General features: G+C 49.1%; 1 protein-coding gene across 1 annotated transcript in view; it reads right to left on the bottom strand.

Moving 5' to 3' along the window:
• Positions 1 to 17,846, bottom strand: part of COL27A1 (collagen type XXVII alpha 1 chain) — a 1,169,012-nt gene that overhangs the window by 734,710 nt on the left and 416,456 nt on the right. Inside the window, exons 10-11 of the mRNA XM_069236924.1 lie at positions 11,510 to 11,554; positions 5,988 to 6,041 (exon numbers count right to left, since the gene is read on the bottom strand). Coding sequence (XP_069093025.1) covers positions 5,988 to 6,041; positions 11,510 to 11,554 — 99 coding nt within the window. The remainder of the gene's footprint in view (positions 1 to 5,987; positions 6,042 to 11,509; positions 11,555 to 17,846) is intronic.

Here is a 17,846-nt window from a genome sequence, read left to right as displayed (position 1 = left end):
GACGTTTGGAGGGAATTTGAGAAATTCTATGCAATAACCATGTTGGATAATTGCTAGGACCCAAATGTCTGTTGTTATTTCCTCCCAATGTTTGTAAAACTTGGTTAGTCTCCCCCCCACAGGTGTTGTGTGTTGGGGATTTGTGACTTGGAAGTCACTGTTTGGTTTGAGGAGTTTTGGGACTTTGGAACTTTCCTCTATTCCTTTGAAATTGTCCCCCTCTAAATTGTCCCCGAAAACTTCCCCGCTGATACTGGCTCTGGTAAGTGGGTCTTGTTTGTGAGGTTGTGGCCTCTATGCTTTGTCTTTGAAACCCCCCTCGAAACTGTGTTTTTTTAAATGTGCCTCTGCCCCGTGGGGAGTAGAGTGCACCGATGGCTTTGGCCGTGTCCGTATCTTTTTTTAGTTTTTCAATCGCAGTGTCCACCTCCGGCCCAAACAACTGCTGTCTGTTGAATGGCATATTCAGCACAGCTTGCTGTATTTCTGGTTTAAATCCTGAAGTACGCAGCCATGCATGTCTCCTTATTGTCACTGCTGTGTTGACAGTTCTAGCAGCTGTATCTGCTGCATCTATTGCTGACCGTATCTGATTGTTGGAGATACTCTGTCCTTCTTCTACAACTTGCTGCGCTCGCTTTTGGAACTCCTTGGGCAAATGTTCTATAAAGTGTTGCATTTCGTCCCAATGGGCCCTATCGTATCTGGCCAGCAAAGCCTGTGAATTTGCAATACGCCACTGGTTTGCTGCCTGCGCCGCTACCCTTTTGCCTGCTGCGTCGAATTTGCGACTTTCTTTATCTGGAGGTGGTGGTGCATCTCCTGAAGTATGTGAGTTCGCTCTCTTGCGAGCTGCCCCTACTACAACTGAGTCTGGTGTTAGCTGTTATGTGATGTACACGGGGTCTGTTGGTGGCGGCTTATTTTTTTCTCCACTCTTGGAGTAATGGCTCTTCCTTTTACAGGCTCCTCAAACACTTGTCTGGAGTGTTTTAACATTCCGGGGAGCATGGGGAGACTCTGATATTGGCTGTGTGTGGACGACAGTGTGTTAAAAAGGAAGTCGTCTTCAATGGGCTCTGTATGCAGGCTGACATTATGAAATGCCGCTGCTCTCGACACCACCTGTGCGTAGACTGTACTATCCTCTGGTGGCGACGGTCTGGCTGGATAACATTCTGGACTATTATCTGACACTGGTGCGTCATAAAGGTCCCATGCGTCAGTGTCATCTTGACTCATTGTTGTATGCGTTGGTGATTGCATCATTGGTGGAGTGGCTACTGGTGATGGTTGCGGAGAGCGTTGTGGAGATGGTGGCGGAGTTACTTGTTTAGACACCTTTGCTTGTGGCTGCTTGTCTTTTTCTTGGAAGGCAAGTTTGCGTTTCATTCTAATTGGAGGGAGAGTACTGATCTTCCCTGTTTCTTTTTGGATATGGAGCCTTCTTTGTGTGTAGTCCGGCTCTATTGCCTCTAATTCCTGTCCAAATCTACGTGTCTTCATTTGTGTGGACAGTCCTTGTTCCTCAGTGTAGGAACTTCTTTTCGGTTCCGAGGCCAGATGTTTCGGTATCAAAACCTTTTCGGCTGCTTTTTTCGGTTCCAACGAAACCTTCTTTACTTTCGGCGTCGTGGTCTCTCGGTGCGTACCCATCTCGGTGCCGAATCTGCTCGGAGCCACTATCTCGGGCCCGAGATTGCTGCGTGGCGGTATCTTGACCGGAGTCGGATGACTTCGTCACCAGCGTGCCCTTTTTCGGTGCCGATGATCAGTCACCTATTTTTCGGGTTAAGCCATGGCCTGTTGGCGGTGGCGTCCCCTGGGCTCTAGTAGTCTTTTCGTGAGTTTTTTGTTTCGACGTCTTACTCACGGTTTTCGGCGTTTCCTCGGGATCGATCTCCTCGGAGTCCGATTCGTGGATGGAGAATGCTTCTTCATCTTCCTCGAAACGCCCTTGTCCTGTCAGCGCCGACGCCATTTGCAGTCTTCTTGCTCTTCGGTCTCTCGGTGTCTTTCTGGACCGAAACGCTCGACAGGCTTTACAAGTATCCTCCTTGTGTTCTGGAGACAAACACAAGTTACAGACCAGGTGCTGATCTGTATATGGATACTTGTTATGGCATTTTGGACAGAAGCGGAATGGGGTCCGTTCCATCAGCCTTGAAGAGACACGTGGCCGGGCCGACCAGGCCCCGACGGGGGATCGAAAAAACCCCAAAGGGCCACCGGAGCTCTTCAAATGTCAGTGTCGATCTGTTGTAACTAACCCGATACCGAACGCAAACAATACCGACGATTTTTCTGAGATTCTAACTAACTTTCCGACCCGAAACACGGAGCGAAAAGGAACACGTCCGAACCCGATGGCGGAAAAAAAACAATCTAAGATGGAGTCGACGCCCATGCGCAATGGAGTCGAAATGGGAGGAGTCCCTCGATCTCGTGACTCGAAAAGACTTCTTCGAAGAAAAACAACTTGTAACACTCCGAGCCCAACACCAGATGGCGGGATGTGCACAGCATGTGTATCTGCAGCTACACATGCCATCGAACATATATATATAAGTATATCTATCTACATATCCATCCCTATATTCACTGAAAAACCAAAGGTTAAAGTCACATTGAGTTTGAGTTTGACACAAGCTTTATTCGATCAGTCAATCATCAAAGCGAAAATACAATAATAATAAATAAGGATAAAACCAGTAATAATAAAAATATTATATTATAAAACATAAATAGAAATTGTGGAACATAGGTTACTGAGCATACTATAATTAAAAGAATTCTCAGGACACATAATACACATAATACGATTTCAGCCCCTTTCCTATAATCCTTGTAAGAGTAAGAGAATAAAGAATAAAAGTAAGGCTCTAATTAAGACACAGTCTTTGCAATGGAATTTCGTATTCGCCATGCTACTAATAAATATTTACTGACAGCAAGTATTAAAACCGTGGAATGATGACTTTTTAAAATCCTCAAAGCAGAGGCACAATCTCTTATCCCCATATCGCGGCAGATATGACAGATCCACTTAGACCTGGGAAGAGAATAAGCAGGGCAAAAAAACATGAAATGCTCAATCGTTTCTGGTTTTGCGTCACAGGCTGGGCATGTACTTGTATCTGTTTTTGTACCCCATCTGCACATCAATGTCTTCAATGGCAGCGACCCGAAACGGAATCTGGCATATAAGCTTTTGCCAAGAATGTCAGGTATATTGTCTAGATAGGGTTCAAATTGTGGATACCATTTAAAATCTGTAAAATGATTTGTTAAAGTGCCATGAGTTCTATGAGTAATATGATCGTTATATACATGGGACCAATATATGCGTTTTAGCGCAATAGAATGAGCCTTTTCTAATTTATGGGGTTCCTCCCAAAAGTGGCTTAGGCCGAGTTTGTTAAACCAACTGGATACATGTTTGACCCAGGGAATAGAAGTTGAATTGGGGCACATAAGCAGGTCGTGGAGTGAGGACTTATAAACGTCTAGTTCGGGGTTGGTCCATAGTCGTATCCAATATAATAATGGTCTTAGGATGATCAGATCGGCTATGCGTCTCAGGCCTAAGTCTAAGAACAGAGGTAGCAGTGGAGTACTAGGAGGACAAGCACACAGAGACCTCGCAAAACTATTCTCACTAATAGTGAGCCTGTTACAGTCAGAAAAACCCCAAACCTCTGCTCCGTATGCGGCAGCGCCCTGTGCTCTGGCGATGTAGATCTTAATTGCCGGGGAGACGGTTTTTGCTGTCGTGCCCCTGTAAAAGCGCAGGAGTGAAGCCGCACCATGCTGCAAACGACCCTCACTTTTATTAATCTGTTCTCCCCAATTTAAATTGTCAGCAATCCTTACACCCAGGTAATCGATGGAGGATACTTTATCCAGGAGGTTCCCTTCTAGGTGGATAGTGCATTTCTTCCGCACTCCTGAGCGGAACGCCATTAGCTTGGTCTTTTTATGGTTTAGCTCTAGGCCGTAGTCACAACAGAAGGAGTTAAATCTGTTGATAAGAATTTGAAGGCCCATGGGGGATTTAGAAATAAAGTCACATTATAATTAGGTGAATTTCTCACTGACATCAACGTTCTGAACTAAAAACCACAACATTCAGTAGTTATAGGTAGCAACACGTGCTATAACTTGTCCCTGCCATGTAATGCTAATTACCTCACACATGACATCGTTCTATGACATCATTTATGACATCACTCATTACATTGTTAATGACATCACTGATGGCATCATCCAATGACTGCGTTAGTTTGTTTTATAGTTTACATACTGATGGGTAGCTACAATATAACTTTTCAATCTCATTTTGTACAGATTGTGTGTGGCTAATGAGTGTAATTGCTTATAAAACACGCGTGCTGCTAGTGCGCGGAGCTGCGTAGCAGTACTGTCATGATATCGAGTTTTAATTCAAGGGTCACAGTCTGCCGGAGACAGCTGAATTCTGCTCAGAAAACGTTTTGTGCCGGAGAAAGATTCTACGTAGTAGGCGCTATCTTTCGTAAGCTGCCTTGAGTTATTACGGAGAATCTTGTCAGCATTATAATTTACATGTAAGATATAAGTCTGTGTGTACCAGGAACAGATATACATGTGCTAGAACAGAGGCGCTATCTGTACGGTTCTCAGCGCGCTAGCGGGTGCGGGTAGTAGGCTCTTTAATACCTTCACATTGTGGTTATTTTTGGCAAACAGTATTTTTGACAACGTTTGCATAGAATATACATTGTTGTTAGATGTTTTGAATATTATGGTGGTCATTACGACCCTGGCGGTCAGAGACCGCCAGGGGTAATGTGGCGTCCGTACCACCAACAGGCTGGCGGTAGGGAGGCCCTTACTACGACCGCGGTGGTAGCGCCGCGGTCGCACCACCGTGGCCGGCGGTTTCCCGCCGTTTTAGCCCCGGCGGTGATAGTCCTCTAGGGCAGTGCTGCAAGCAGCGCTGCCCTGGGGATTATGACCCCCCTACCGCCAGCCTGTTTCTGGTGGTGTGCACCACCAGGAAGAGTCTGGCGGTAAGGGGTGTCCTGGGGCCCCTGGGGGCCCCTGCACTGCCCATGCCACTGGGCAGGGCCCCGGCCAGCTTTTCACTGTCTGCATAGCAGACAGTGAAAAGCCCGACGGGTGCAACTGCACCCATCGCACGGCCGCAACACCGCCAGCTCCATTAGGAGCTGGCTCCTATGTTGCGGCCTCATTCCTGCCGGCCCAGCAGGAATGTCATAATGGGGGCCCCATGAGTGCGCCCGCATTGGCGGCCGCACGGCGGTAGCAGCCCGCCAAGGTCGTAATGACCCCCTATGTGTTGTATTCATCAGAGTTTCACTGCCTGCAAACAGTGTGACGCAGAGTATACTCTCTCCGTACAGAAGATCTGTTTGCAGTATCTACTTCCGGCTCGTACCAGCTTCACTTCTCAATGTGGATTCAGTGAGTGTCAAGCGTTTTATACAGATGAAAGCTGTCCCTAGTAGGCATCCGCCATGGTATCTTTCTGCCAACAATTGTATCGATCCTGAGCACTGCAGTCAGTGAGGTGTTGTCTATATTGGTGGTCGACCGGTAATGTGATGTATGCTATGGGCTCAATGTTGCTATAATTCTTGTTTTCAGCATCGAAGTGAGTTGTATCTGAAGTGGCAGCAGAAATGGGAGATTTTATCCTGACCTGTTTTGCACTTCCTGTCAGGCCTCTAATGTCACAGTACTTTATAGAGCAACACATGTGAAAGTGAAGCCTCGATGATGTCATCAGTGATGTCAAAGGGTAGAATACAAATTCCAAAAAGATGGAAGGGTCCCACCCTCAACACTCAAGTGCATCGCAGGGTCAGTGGGGATATCAGGCATCTCAGGGAGATGTACTGAGGGACACCTCCCTCTGGTCTGCTAACGACTTCACAAGATCCAGCAGCTGGCACAACACTGATGAAGCCACAACAAATACTCACTCGTTCTCCGTCGGGTCCCGGCAGTCCGAGCAGTCCATGCGACCCAATGTATCCCTGTGGAAGGAGAAGAGACAGTGAGTTCATATTCCACCTTCTACGGTGCCTGCATCGTCTTCAGTGCGCACGCGAGCATCCTCCAGCGACGTCTTCATCTGATGAAATAAACCTTGAGGCAAGTGTATATGCCCATGGACTGCATGGTGCTGGCTTCCACGATGTAGTCCAAGGGCACATACCCTCACACCAGGGACCACGTGTGCCATCCACAGGAGTCTTTGCCATGTGCGTCGGCGCGGGGGTCTTCACAGGCGATGCAATCCAAAGTTCAACCGTCCTGACCTTTCTTATGCCAACATTTATGATGCAGGAGTTCAACTAGCAGTGCCCATCCATCTGCACAACAATGCTAATTTTCAATTCATTTTATCATCTTTGATACAACACTTCCCCCTTCCCAATATTCCCTACGTGGTTACAACGCGGGACTGTGCATCTCAGCATTTGGAGTGGATTTGACGTTACCAGGATGAATAATGCACCCTTCCACCTCAACCCTCCATCAGAACCACTCACATGTGTGATTAATATTCGGTCTGTAGGCCTCTGCCAATCATCTCAGAATCAGAGTGGCCTCTGCCAATCACCTCAGAACCGGTATGGCCTCTGCCAATCATCTCAGAATCAGAGTGGCCAATCACCTCAGAGGTACGACAGCATGTGCCAATCATATCAGAATAGCCGCTGCCACTCATATCAGGATCAGAATGGCCTCTGCCAATCATTTCGGAGTTGGAATGGCATCCCTGTCGCTGCAGCGTTGAGATGTCCCATTGTCCCTACACACCATCCAGGTGTTTGGATGACTTTGTCAACCATCCCAGAGTTGGGGAGGCCTCTGCCAATCATCCAGGAGTTTGGATGGCATTTCGCAATCTGTCAACTACTGCAGTGCTGAGATGTCTCTGTCAATCATGTAATGGCTGGGGTGATTGTGTCACTCATCTAAGGGCTGGAGTGACTGTCACTCATCTAAGGGCTGAAATGAATGTCACTCATCTAATGTCTCGAATGACTGTCACTCTAACGTCTGGAGTGACTGTCATTCATCTAAGTGCTGAAATGAATGTCACTCATCGAACGTCTGTAATGATTGTCACTCATCTAAGTGTTGGAATCAATGTCGCTCATCTAACGTCTGGCATGACTGTCACTCATTTAAAGGCTGGAATGACTGTCACTCACCTAAGTGCTGGAGTGACTGTCACTCATTTAAGGGCTGGGATGACTGTCACTCATCTAAGTGCTGGAATGACTGTGCCATTCATCTAAGTGCTGGAATGAATGTCAGTCATCTTAAGTCTAGAATGACTGTCACTCATCTAAGGGCTGGAGTGACTGCCACTCATCTAAGAGCTGGAATGAATGTCACTCATCTAAGTGCTGGAATGGCTGTCACTCATCTAAGGGCTGGAATGACTGTCACTCATTTAAGGGCTGTAATGGCTGTCACTCATCTAACGTCTGGAATGACTGGGCCACTCATCTAAGTGCTGGAATTAATGCCACTCATCTAACATCTGGAATGACTGTCACTCATCTAAGGGCTGGAGTGACTGTCACTCATCTGAGGGCTAGAATGAATGTCACTCATCTAAGGGCTGGAATGACTGTCACTCATCTAAGTGCCTGAATGACTGTCACTCATTTAAGGGCTGGAAAGACTGTCACTCATCTAACGTCTGGAATGACTGTGCCACTCATCTAAGTGCTGGAATGAATGCCACTCATCTAACGTCTGGAATGACTGTCACTCATCTAAGGGCTGGAGTGACTGTCACTCATCTGAGGGCTGGAATGAATGTCACTCATCTAAGGGCTGGAATAAACGTCACTCATCTAAGTGCTGGAATGACTGTGACTCATCTAAGGGCTGGAATGACTGTCACTCATCTAAAGTCTGGAATGACTGTCACTCATCTAAAGTCTGGAATGACTGTGCCACTCATCTAAGTGATGGAATAACGGTCACTCATCTAAGGGCTGGAATGACTGTGCCACTCATCTAAGTGCTGGAATGACTGTCACTCATCTAAGGGCTGGAATGACTGTGCCACTCATGTAAGGGTTGAAATGACTGTGCCACTCATCTAAGTGCTGGAATGAATGTCACTCATCTAACGTTTGGAATGACTGTCAGTCATCTAAGGGCTGGCGTGACTGTCACTCATCTGAGGGCTGCAATGAATGTCACTCATCTAAGTACTGGAATGACTGTGACTCATTTAAGGGCTGGAATGACTGTCACTCATCTAACGTCTGGAATGACTGTGCCACTCATCTAAGTGCTGGAATAACGGTCACTTATCTAAGGGATGGAATGACTGTGCCACTCATCTAAGGGCTGGAATGACTGTGCCACTCATGTAAGGGTTGGAATGACCGTGCCACTCATCTAAGGGCTGGAATGAATGTCACTCATCTAGCGTCTGGAATGATTGTCACTCATCTAACAGCTGGAGTGACTGTCACTCATCTAAGGGCTGGAATGACTGTCACTCATCTAAAGGGCTGGAATGAATGTCCCTCATCTAAAGGGCTGGAATGAATGTCACTCATCTAAGGGCTGGAATGACTGTCACTCATGTAAGGGCTGGAATGAATGCAACTCATCTAAAGGGCTGGAATGAATGTCACTCATCTAAGGGCTGGAATGAATGTCACTCATCTAAGGGCTGGAATGACTGTCACTCATTTAAGGGCTGGAATGACTGTCACTCATCTAACGTCTGGAATGACTGTGCCACTCATCTAAGTGCTGGATTGACGGTCACACATCTAAGGGCTGGAATGACTGTGCTACTCATGTAAGGGTTGGAATGACTGTGCCACTCATCTAAGGGCTGGAATGACTGCCACTCATCTAAGGGCTGGAATGACTGCCACTCATCTAAGGGCTGAAATGACGGTCACACATCTAAGGGCTGTAATGACTGTGCCACTCATGTAAGGGTTGGAATGACTGTGTCACTCATCTAAGGTCTGGAATGACTGCCACTCATCTAAGGGCTGGAGTGACTGTGCCCCTCATCTAAGGGCTGGAATGACTGTGCCCCTCATCGAAGGGCTGGAATGACTGTGCCACCCATGTAAGGGTTGGAATGACTGTGCACCCCATCTAAGGGCTGAAATGACTGTGCCCCTCATCTAACGTCTGGGATGACTATGCCACTCATCTAAGGGCTGGAATGACTGTGCCACTCATCTAAGGGGTGAAATGACGGTCACACATATAAGGGCTGGAATGACTGTGCCACTCATGTAAGGGTTGGAATGACTGCCACTCATCTAAGGGCTGGAATGACTGTGCCACTCATCTAAGGTTTGGAATGTCTGCCACTCATCTAAGGGCTGAAATGACGGTCACACATCTATGGGCTGGAATGACTGTGACCCTCATCTAAGGGCTGGAATGACTGCCACTCATCTAAGTGCTGGAATGACAGTGCCATTCATCTAAGTGCTGGAATGACTGTCACTCATCTAAGGGCTGGAATGACTGTGCCATTCATCTAAGGGCTGGAATGACCGTGCCCCTCATCTAAGGGCTGGAATGACTGACACTCATCTAAGTGCTGGAATGACAGTGCCATTCATCTAAGTGCTGGAATGACTGTCACTCATCTAAGGGCTGGAATGACTGTGCCATTCATCTAAGGGCTGGAATGACTGTGCCACTCATGTAAGGTTTGGAATGACTGTCACTCATCTAAGTGCTGGAATGACTGTGCCACTCATCTAAGTGCTGGAATGACTGTGCCATTCATCTAAGGGCTGGAATGACTGTGCCACTCATCTAAGGTCTGGAATGACTGGCACTCATTTAAGGGCTGGAATGACTGTGCCACTCATCTAAGTGCTGGAATGACTGTCACTCTTCTAAGGGCTGGAATGACTGTGCCACTCATCTAAGGGCTGGAATGACTGTGCCACTCATCTAAGGGCTGGAATGACTGCCACTCATCTAAGTGCTGGAATGACTGTGCCATTCATCTAAGGGCTGGAATGACTGTGCCACTCATGTAAGGTTTGGAATGACTGGCAATCATCTAAGGGCTGGAATGACTGTGCCACTCATCTAAGGGCTGGAATGACTGTGCCACTCATGTAAGGGCTGAAAAGACTGTCACTCATCTAAGGGCAGGAGTGACTGTCACTCATCTGAAGGATGCAGACAGGAAGCGGGGTGCAGAGATTTCCATGGAAAGAGACTTACATATTTTATGTAAAGATGTCAGTGGATTACCAGCAAGAAACCTTCACTGACAATAAAGAGACAAACAGAAAAGGTATAAAACGGAGGCATGAGTCATGGGATGAAAATGGGGGTGGCTCGGAGAGAGTATTTAGGGGGTGCATAAACCAGGGCCATATAGCATATACTCTCAGCAGTTTAATGCACTGGAGACATGAACACCAAGACACTGCATGAAAGGGGGGAGCAGGGGCGGGAGGAGGAGAGGGGGAGGGGGGAGCAAGGGGGGGAGATGGGGAGGAGGGGTGAGGGGATGGGGAGGGGCGAGAGGGTCAGGGGAGGGAAGAGGAAGTGAGAAGGAGGAGAGGGGGTTCAGGGGGAGGCGGGAAGAGAGGAGAGAGATTAGGGTGGAGGGAAGAGAGTGAGTAGGGGAGAGGGGGATGGGAAAGGGGTGCAGGGGAGGAGGAGATGAGGAGAGTGGTTGGGGGGCGGAAGAGAGGGTGGGGGAGAAGAGGTGAGGGGGCAGGAGGGAGGGGGAGGCAGAGAGGGGTGGGGGAGGGGAGAGAGGGTCAACGGGTGGGGAAGGGAGAGGGTTGGGGAGAGGTGTGGGGAGAGAGGGTCAGCGGGAGGGGAAGGGAGGGGGTTGGGGAGAGGTGTAGGGAGGGGGCGGTGAGGGGAGAGGAGAGCGATCGGGGGAGGGAAGAGAGGGAGTAGGGGAGAGAGGGTCAGCGGGAGGGGAAGGGAGGGGGTTGGGAAGAGGGGTGGGGAGGGGAGGGTCAGCGGGAGGGAAAGGGAGGGGGTTGGGGGAGAGGGGTGGGGAGGGTCAGCGGGAGGGGAAGGGAGGGGCTTGGGGGAGAGGGGTGGGGAGGGGAGAGAGGGTCAGCGGGAGGGGAAGGTAGTGGGTTGGGGGAGAGAGGTGGGGAGGGTCAGCAGGAGGGGAAGGGAGGGGTGGGGAGAGGAGAGAGGGTCAGCGGGAGGGTAAGGGAGGGGATTGGGGAGAGGGGTGGGGAGGGGGGAGGGGAGGGAGGGTCAGCTGGAAGGGAAGGGAGGGGGTTGGGGAGAGGTGTGTGGAGGGGAGGGAGGGTCAGCGGGAGGGGAAGAGAGGGGGTTGGGGAGAGGTGTGTGGAGGGGAGGGAGGGTCAGCGGGAGGGGAAGAGAGGGGGTTGGGGAGAGGTGTAGGGAGGGTGAGGCGAGGGGAGAGGAGAGCGATCGGGGGAGGGAAGAGAGGGAGTAGGGGAGAGGGCGTACCAGTACCGATCACACCACTTACCCGGCTGCCTTTAGGACCGGCTCTTCCTACGGGCCCAGGGAATCCCTGAAAGATAAACACAAACACATTTGATGGGGTTTGGGCAGATATACCTGGACAGGTAACAGGGCACACTACCCCGGGACTGCTGCCCCCTTCACATGTGAACATGCAACATTCTCCACATCACACGCACACGCCTGGGTCTCTGACTTCTGGATTGATAAATGCGTAGCTCTGTGCCATTTACAGGTATGTCTCACACTTTATTACCTTTCAACCTGCAGCTCCGTTCCCACACCTAATAATTCAGACTATCGGTCCCATTTATGGTAAATCAGTAAATATGTCCCTTTCGTTGACTATTCACCAGTTCATTGAATTTTATCAAACAGCCGGTAGCTCTGTCCCATTCACTGAGGCCGGTAGCTCTGTCCCTTTCACTGAGGCCGGTAGCTCTGTCCCTTTCACTGAGGCCGGTAGCTCTGTCCCATTCACTGAGCAGCCGGTAGCTCTGTCCCTTTCACTGAGCAGCCGGAAGCTCTGTCCCATTCACTGAGGCCGGTAGCTCTGTCCCATTCACTGAGGCCGGTAGCTCTGTCCCTTTCAGTGAGCAGCCAGAAGCTCTGTCCCATTCACTGAGCAGCCGGTAGCTCTGTCCCATTCACTGAGCAGCCGGTAGCTCTGTCCCATTCACTGAGGCCGGTAGCTCTGTCCCTTTCACTGAGGCCGGTAGCTCTGTCCCATTCACTGAGGCCGGTAGCTCTGTCCCTTTCACTGAGCAGCCGGTAGCTCTGTCCCATTCACTGAGGCTGGTAGCTCTGTCCCACTCAGTGAGGCCGGTAGCTCTGTCCCATTCACTGAGGCCGGTAGCTCTGTCCCATTCACTGAGCAGCCGGTAGCTCTGTCCCATTCACTGAGGCCGGTAGCTCTGTCCCTTTCACTGAGCAGCCGGTAGCTCTGCCCCATTCACTGAGGCCGGTAGCTCTGTCCCATTCAGTGAGGCCGGTAGCTCTGTCCCATTCACTGAGGCCGGTAGCTCTGTCCCATTCACTGAGCAGCCGGTAGCTCTGTCCCATTCACTGAGCAGCCAGAAGCTCTGTCCCTTTCACTGAGCATCCACAAGCACTGTCCCCTTCCCTGGACCTGCTGCTTTCATTAGACAGCCAGATGCTCTGTCCCTTTTGCTAAGCAGTCAGAGGCTCAGTCTCCTTCCCTGGCGCTGCTGCGCTGTCCCTTCCACTGATAACCCCACGAATACCACCACAGACGCACATTTGCTGACATGGGAACAAGCAGAGCTGTTGTGGGTCCACTTTAGCTCCTTGCCTGGGGACAGTATTCAGCTTAGTTTTGTCTTGCAGCCTGTGACCCAGATAATGTTCTTTTTTCATTTATTCATTTTAGCTAAGCTTGCTTTAGTAGTGATGCCTTTATTTTCATGTTGTGCGTGGCATGTATTCTTTGCATTCTTCAGCCACAAGAACAGAATGCGAAGAATACAGGATAATATTTTGGATTTTCCGCCAGGAGACTGCGCAAACAGCCGAACACTGAGGCACATACTTGTGTCAGGCTTATTTTGCGAAAACAAAATGTCCCTTATTTAAACAACTTGCAGGACAAAAGGCGCTGGGGGTGGTTCCAGCCAGGAGTTTCCATCTACACTCCGCGCCAGTTTGCAGCCAACCTCAGCCTTTGTGCCTCTACGGAGCTGGATCGGAAGACGGAGCTCCGACCTTGCTTCCTACGGACACTGCACAGACAGATTTGGCTTACACCCCCATGCTCTCAGTAGGGGTTACTGAGTATTCTTGAGGTAGCTATTACGTATTCATTTTTATTGCAAAATGTTGGGGTTGTTTTTCTTCACATCTCCGATCTTCACAATCCCGATTTTGTTCTTCCTTATTATCCTAATCATTGCAGCTCTTGCATTTTATCGTAGATTGCAGTCTATTCAATAAATGTGTTGACAACTGTCCTGCATCTCCTTTGTTGCCTGTGTGTGTGTAAGACTTGTATTGCAGAGAAAAAAAGGTAAGGCTTGTTCACCACAATTTTTCTGGGGGATGTCTTCAAAGTTCCATGTGCTCGGCTGCCACAAATCACCTTTACAGTTTGGGTTTCGGTGAGGTGCTGCTAGAGAGCCGAGCGGGCTGGGCCGACAGCTGCCAATGGGTGTGGGAGTGACCAGGTCCTCTACAAGCAGATGTGCTTTTGCCCCAAATCCAGCAGTGTCTTTGAGATACGAGACTCCTTACGACATGGCGCCACCAATGATGGTGTAGGCACTAATTTTATGGGTCTCCTGGGTATCTTTGTCTATCGCACACTGATGGTACTCTAAGAACCATTATACGGAGACATCTGTGGTCACCTATCGAGGCTGGAGGTTGTTCAAGCTTAAACCTTAAAAGGATTTTTCCCCCGTTGGTGTTCCCAACTCAGACACAAATTCTTTAATATGGCAAACGCAATAAATATTCGGGAGAACTGCAGACATCCACTCACAGTTTCTTTTAGCTAATAGCTTAACAGAAGAAGGCGGGGGAGTTACATTCGTCGTGGAAGTCCGCGGCATATACAGAAAAAAAATATTTTAGTCCTGGGTCACCTTCCCTGAAACAGATGCAAGTACAAATAAATTTCACTCATACATAATAGCAAACGTACCACAACAATACCTAGCGTATCAATAATTAGAAATACCTCAGTCTTCTCAAGAACATCAAAACTTGTTCAATGTCGGCCTTCCATATGTAATACAACCTTGTGAGATGAGGTACTTTAAGTAATGATGGACAAGGTGGCCCACACTTGGCACGTACACACCACATCCCAATGTGCAGGCTATGTAAGTAGCTGAAGTACATACACTTGAGCTAGTAGCAATATATAGATGTGTAACAATTCGTAATGCGGACTTTGAACACTATCCCAGGAAGGGCTGCTCCAGCTGTTCATCAAATGGCTGTTACAGGAATGAATCCATAAACAGTTCACTCAATAACAGGAGAAGCACCCATGGAGCGGGAGAAGATTCTGTTCTGGATTGTACAAACAACAAATCAGCTGGAAGCGTTCTTGTCATTTGGTACGCTTCCCTCGATAGAGGACTATAACCCTTGGGGTACAGGCTTTGTCATAACTTCCCCTACCATACATGGTGCTCTGACACTTGCCAATTTACTGTAAGTGTTAAAACAAGTTCAAAATGAACACGGAGCTGCCCCGGCTCTGGACTTGGGGATGAAACTGATGTGCAATTTTGACACAGTGTCCTTAAAGGAAAGTACCCTCTTTTTGGCATGGTTAACCCCACGTTTTGCTTGCTATCAGTATGCTTAGACTGTTTTCACTGGGAGACTTCTAACCAGGACCCCAGTGACTGTGCTCTCTCCCTCGAAGTTTGGTTGTCTAGGACTTTGCACACCCCGCAGTTGTCTTACTGGTGCCCCCACATAACTCCCTAGTATATGGTACCAAGGGCATTGGGGCACCAGAGGTTCCCCAAGGGCTGCAGCATTTATTGTGTCACCCTTGGAGAGCCCATGCAAAGTGTGCCTGCAAGCCTGCCATTCCAGCCTTTGGCAGGTCCTCCTAGCCCAGAGGGCAGGGTGCAGGTCCCTGTGTGTGAGGGCACCCCTGCATGAGCAGAGGTGCCCCTACAAACTCCAGCTCCATTACACTGGACTTCGTAAGTGCGGGGAAGCCATTTTACCCGTGTAGCTGGACATGTGTCCAGCTACATAATGGTAACTCCAAACTTGTTTGGTATCAAACATGTCGGAATCATACCTCAATACCGTTGCCAGTATTTGTTGTAGGATTCCATGCACTCTGGGCGCTCATTAGAGGACCCCCAGCATTGCTCCTATCAGTCTCCTGAGGTTTTCCGGGCAGCCCGCACTGAGCCACCCCATAGACAGGTTTCTGGCCTCCTGATGCTTGACCAGCTCTGACAGGGGAAGTCAGAACAAAGGATTTCCTGTGGCAGAGGGAGGCAACACCATCTCCCCTTGGAAATAGGTGTGACTGGCTTGGGAGGAGTAGCCTCCCCAAGCCACTGGTATGCTTAGAAGGGCACATTTGGTGCCACTCCCCTGCAGATGCAGGCACCAACTGCAACAACATCCGGCTGTGTGAATCTGCTGTCCTCCAGTGGTTCCCTTGGTCCTGTCTGCCAGCTGCCCAACTTCGGGATGGTAAGCCCTTGGCTTTCCGGACAGTACCCCTGTGCACTGTGACTCTTGCAGCTACCAAGGCTTGTTTGTTCTTCCTCCAAGGGAACTTCACGCTTTGTGTAGCCCCAGCCCGTAGCACTTCTTCCTGCCAAGCACAGTCTCCTGCCTGCTGCTCCAGCAATGTGGGACTCCTCTCCAGGTGTGCTGAGTGGGCTTCACTGCAACTGCTGTGCTTGCTGCCATTGGGTTGTCTCCTGGTGACTCTCCTGACTGCTGGGGGTCAACCTGGACTCCCCTCCTTTGGTTGAGTCCCTGGGCTTGCGTGTCCTCTTCAACTCGTCTTCCTCTTCTTTTGCATTTCCCAAGGCTTGTTGGTGGTCTTCCTGCACCACTGACCCACTGCAACCCGACAACCGACGTGGGACACCAGCTGAATCACTTCAGTGACTCCTCTTTATCTCCTGTGCTCCACAGCTGGTCTTCTTCGTCCCCTGTCAACCTGGTCCTGCATCCACAGAAGGGTGGGTAGTGCCACAGCCAGACACTCCATCACCAACTGGACTTGGTCCCCTTCCTTCGCAGGTCCTCTTCTGCCAGTAACTACCTTTGGGTTCTTCCAGTCTAGCATAATCCTTTTCCTAAGGCTTCCGGTTGGTTTTGAGGAAAATCAGGTACCTACCTCTGCTCTCCTGGTCACTGGGGTCACTCTGGTACTCACCTCTTGGGGTTTCTAGTTCCTCCAGCTCCCCTCTAACGATTCCACATCCTTGGGTGGGCGGCTGTATCTCTCATTCCACTTTCTTAGGACATGGTTTGGCCCTCCTCTAGGGCCCTTACTATTTTCCATAACTTTTGCCAATGCTTGTTGATATTTATGCTCTTTACTGATTGCTAAGGTGTATATAATAGTGTGTTTAACAACCTCCAGTTGGGGTACTGCCTATTAGTATTCTAGTATTTGTGTTACCCTAATAAAGTACCTTTATTTTTTAACAACTGTGTGGTTCTTTCATGTGTGTAAGTGCTGTGTGACTACAGTGGTATTGCATGAGCTTTGCATGTCTCCTAGATACGCCTTGGCTACTCATCCACAGCTACCTCTAGAGAGCCTGGCTTCTAGACACTGCCTACATTCACACAGACTCTGCTTCACCTGTGATACATTCACACAGACTCTGCTTCACCTGTGATACATTCACGCAGACTCTGCTTCACCTGTGATACATTCACACAGACTCCTTCACCCAGTGATACATTCACACAGACTCTGCCTCACCTGTGATACATTCACACAGACTCTGCTTCTCCTGTGATACATTCACACAGACTCTGCTTCACCTGTGATACATTCACACAGACTGTGCTTCACCCAGTGATACATTCACACAGACTCTGCTTCACCTGTGATACATTCACACAGACTCTGCTTCACCTGTGATACATTCACGCAGACTCTGCTTCACCTGTGATACATTCACACAGACTCCTTCACCCAGTGATACATTCACACAGACTCTGCCTCACCTGTGATACATTCACACAGACTCTGCTTCTCCAGTGATACATTCACACAGACTCTGCTTCACCTGTGATACATTCACACAGACTGTGCTTCACCCAGTGATACATTCACACAGACTCTGCTTCACCTGTGATACATTCACGCAGACTCTGCTTCACCTGTGATGCATTCACGCAGACTCCTTCACCCAGTGATACATTCACACAGACTCTGCTTCACCTGTGATACATTCACACAGACTCTGCTTCACCTGTGATACATTCACACAGACTGTGCTTCACCCAGTGATACATTCACACAGACTCTGCTTCACCTGTGATACATTCACACAGACTCCGCTTCACCTGTGATACATTCACGCAGACTCCGCTTCACCTGTGATACATTCACACAGACTCCGCTTCACCTGTGATACATTCACGCAGACTCTGCTTCACCTGTGATACATTCACGTAGACTCTGCTTCACCTGTGATACATTCACACAGACTCCTTCACCCAGTGATACATTCACACAGACTCTGCCTCACCTGTGATACATTCACACAGACTCTGCTTCTCCTGTGATACATTCACACAGACTCTGCTTCACCTGTGATACATTCACACAGACTGTGCTTCACCCAGTGATACATTCACACAGACTCTGC

Source organism: Pleurodeles waltl, chromosome 6 (genome assembly GCF_031143425.1).
Source record: "Pleurodeles waltl isolate 20211129_DDA chromosome 6, aPleWal1.hap1.20221129, whole genome shotgun sequence".
Taxonomy (NCBI): domain Eukaryota; kingdom Metazoa; phylum Chordata; class Amphibia; order Caudata; family Salamandridae; genus Pleurodeles; species Pleurodeles waltl.
Note: the sequence above shows the minus strand (reverse complement) of the source record. Positions and strands in the feature narration are given on the sequence as shown.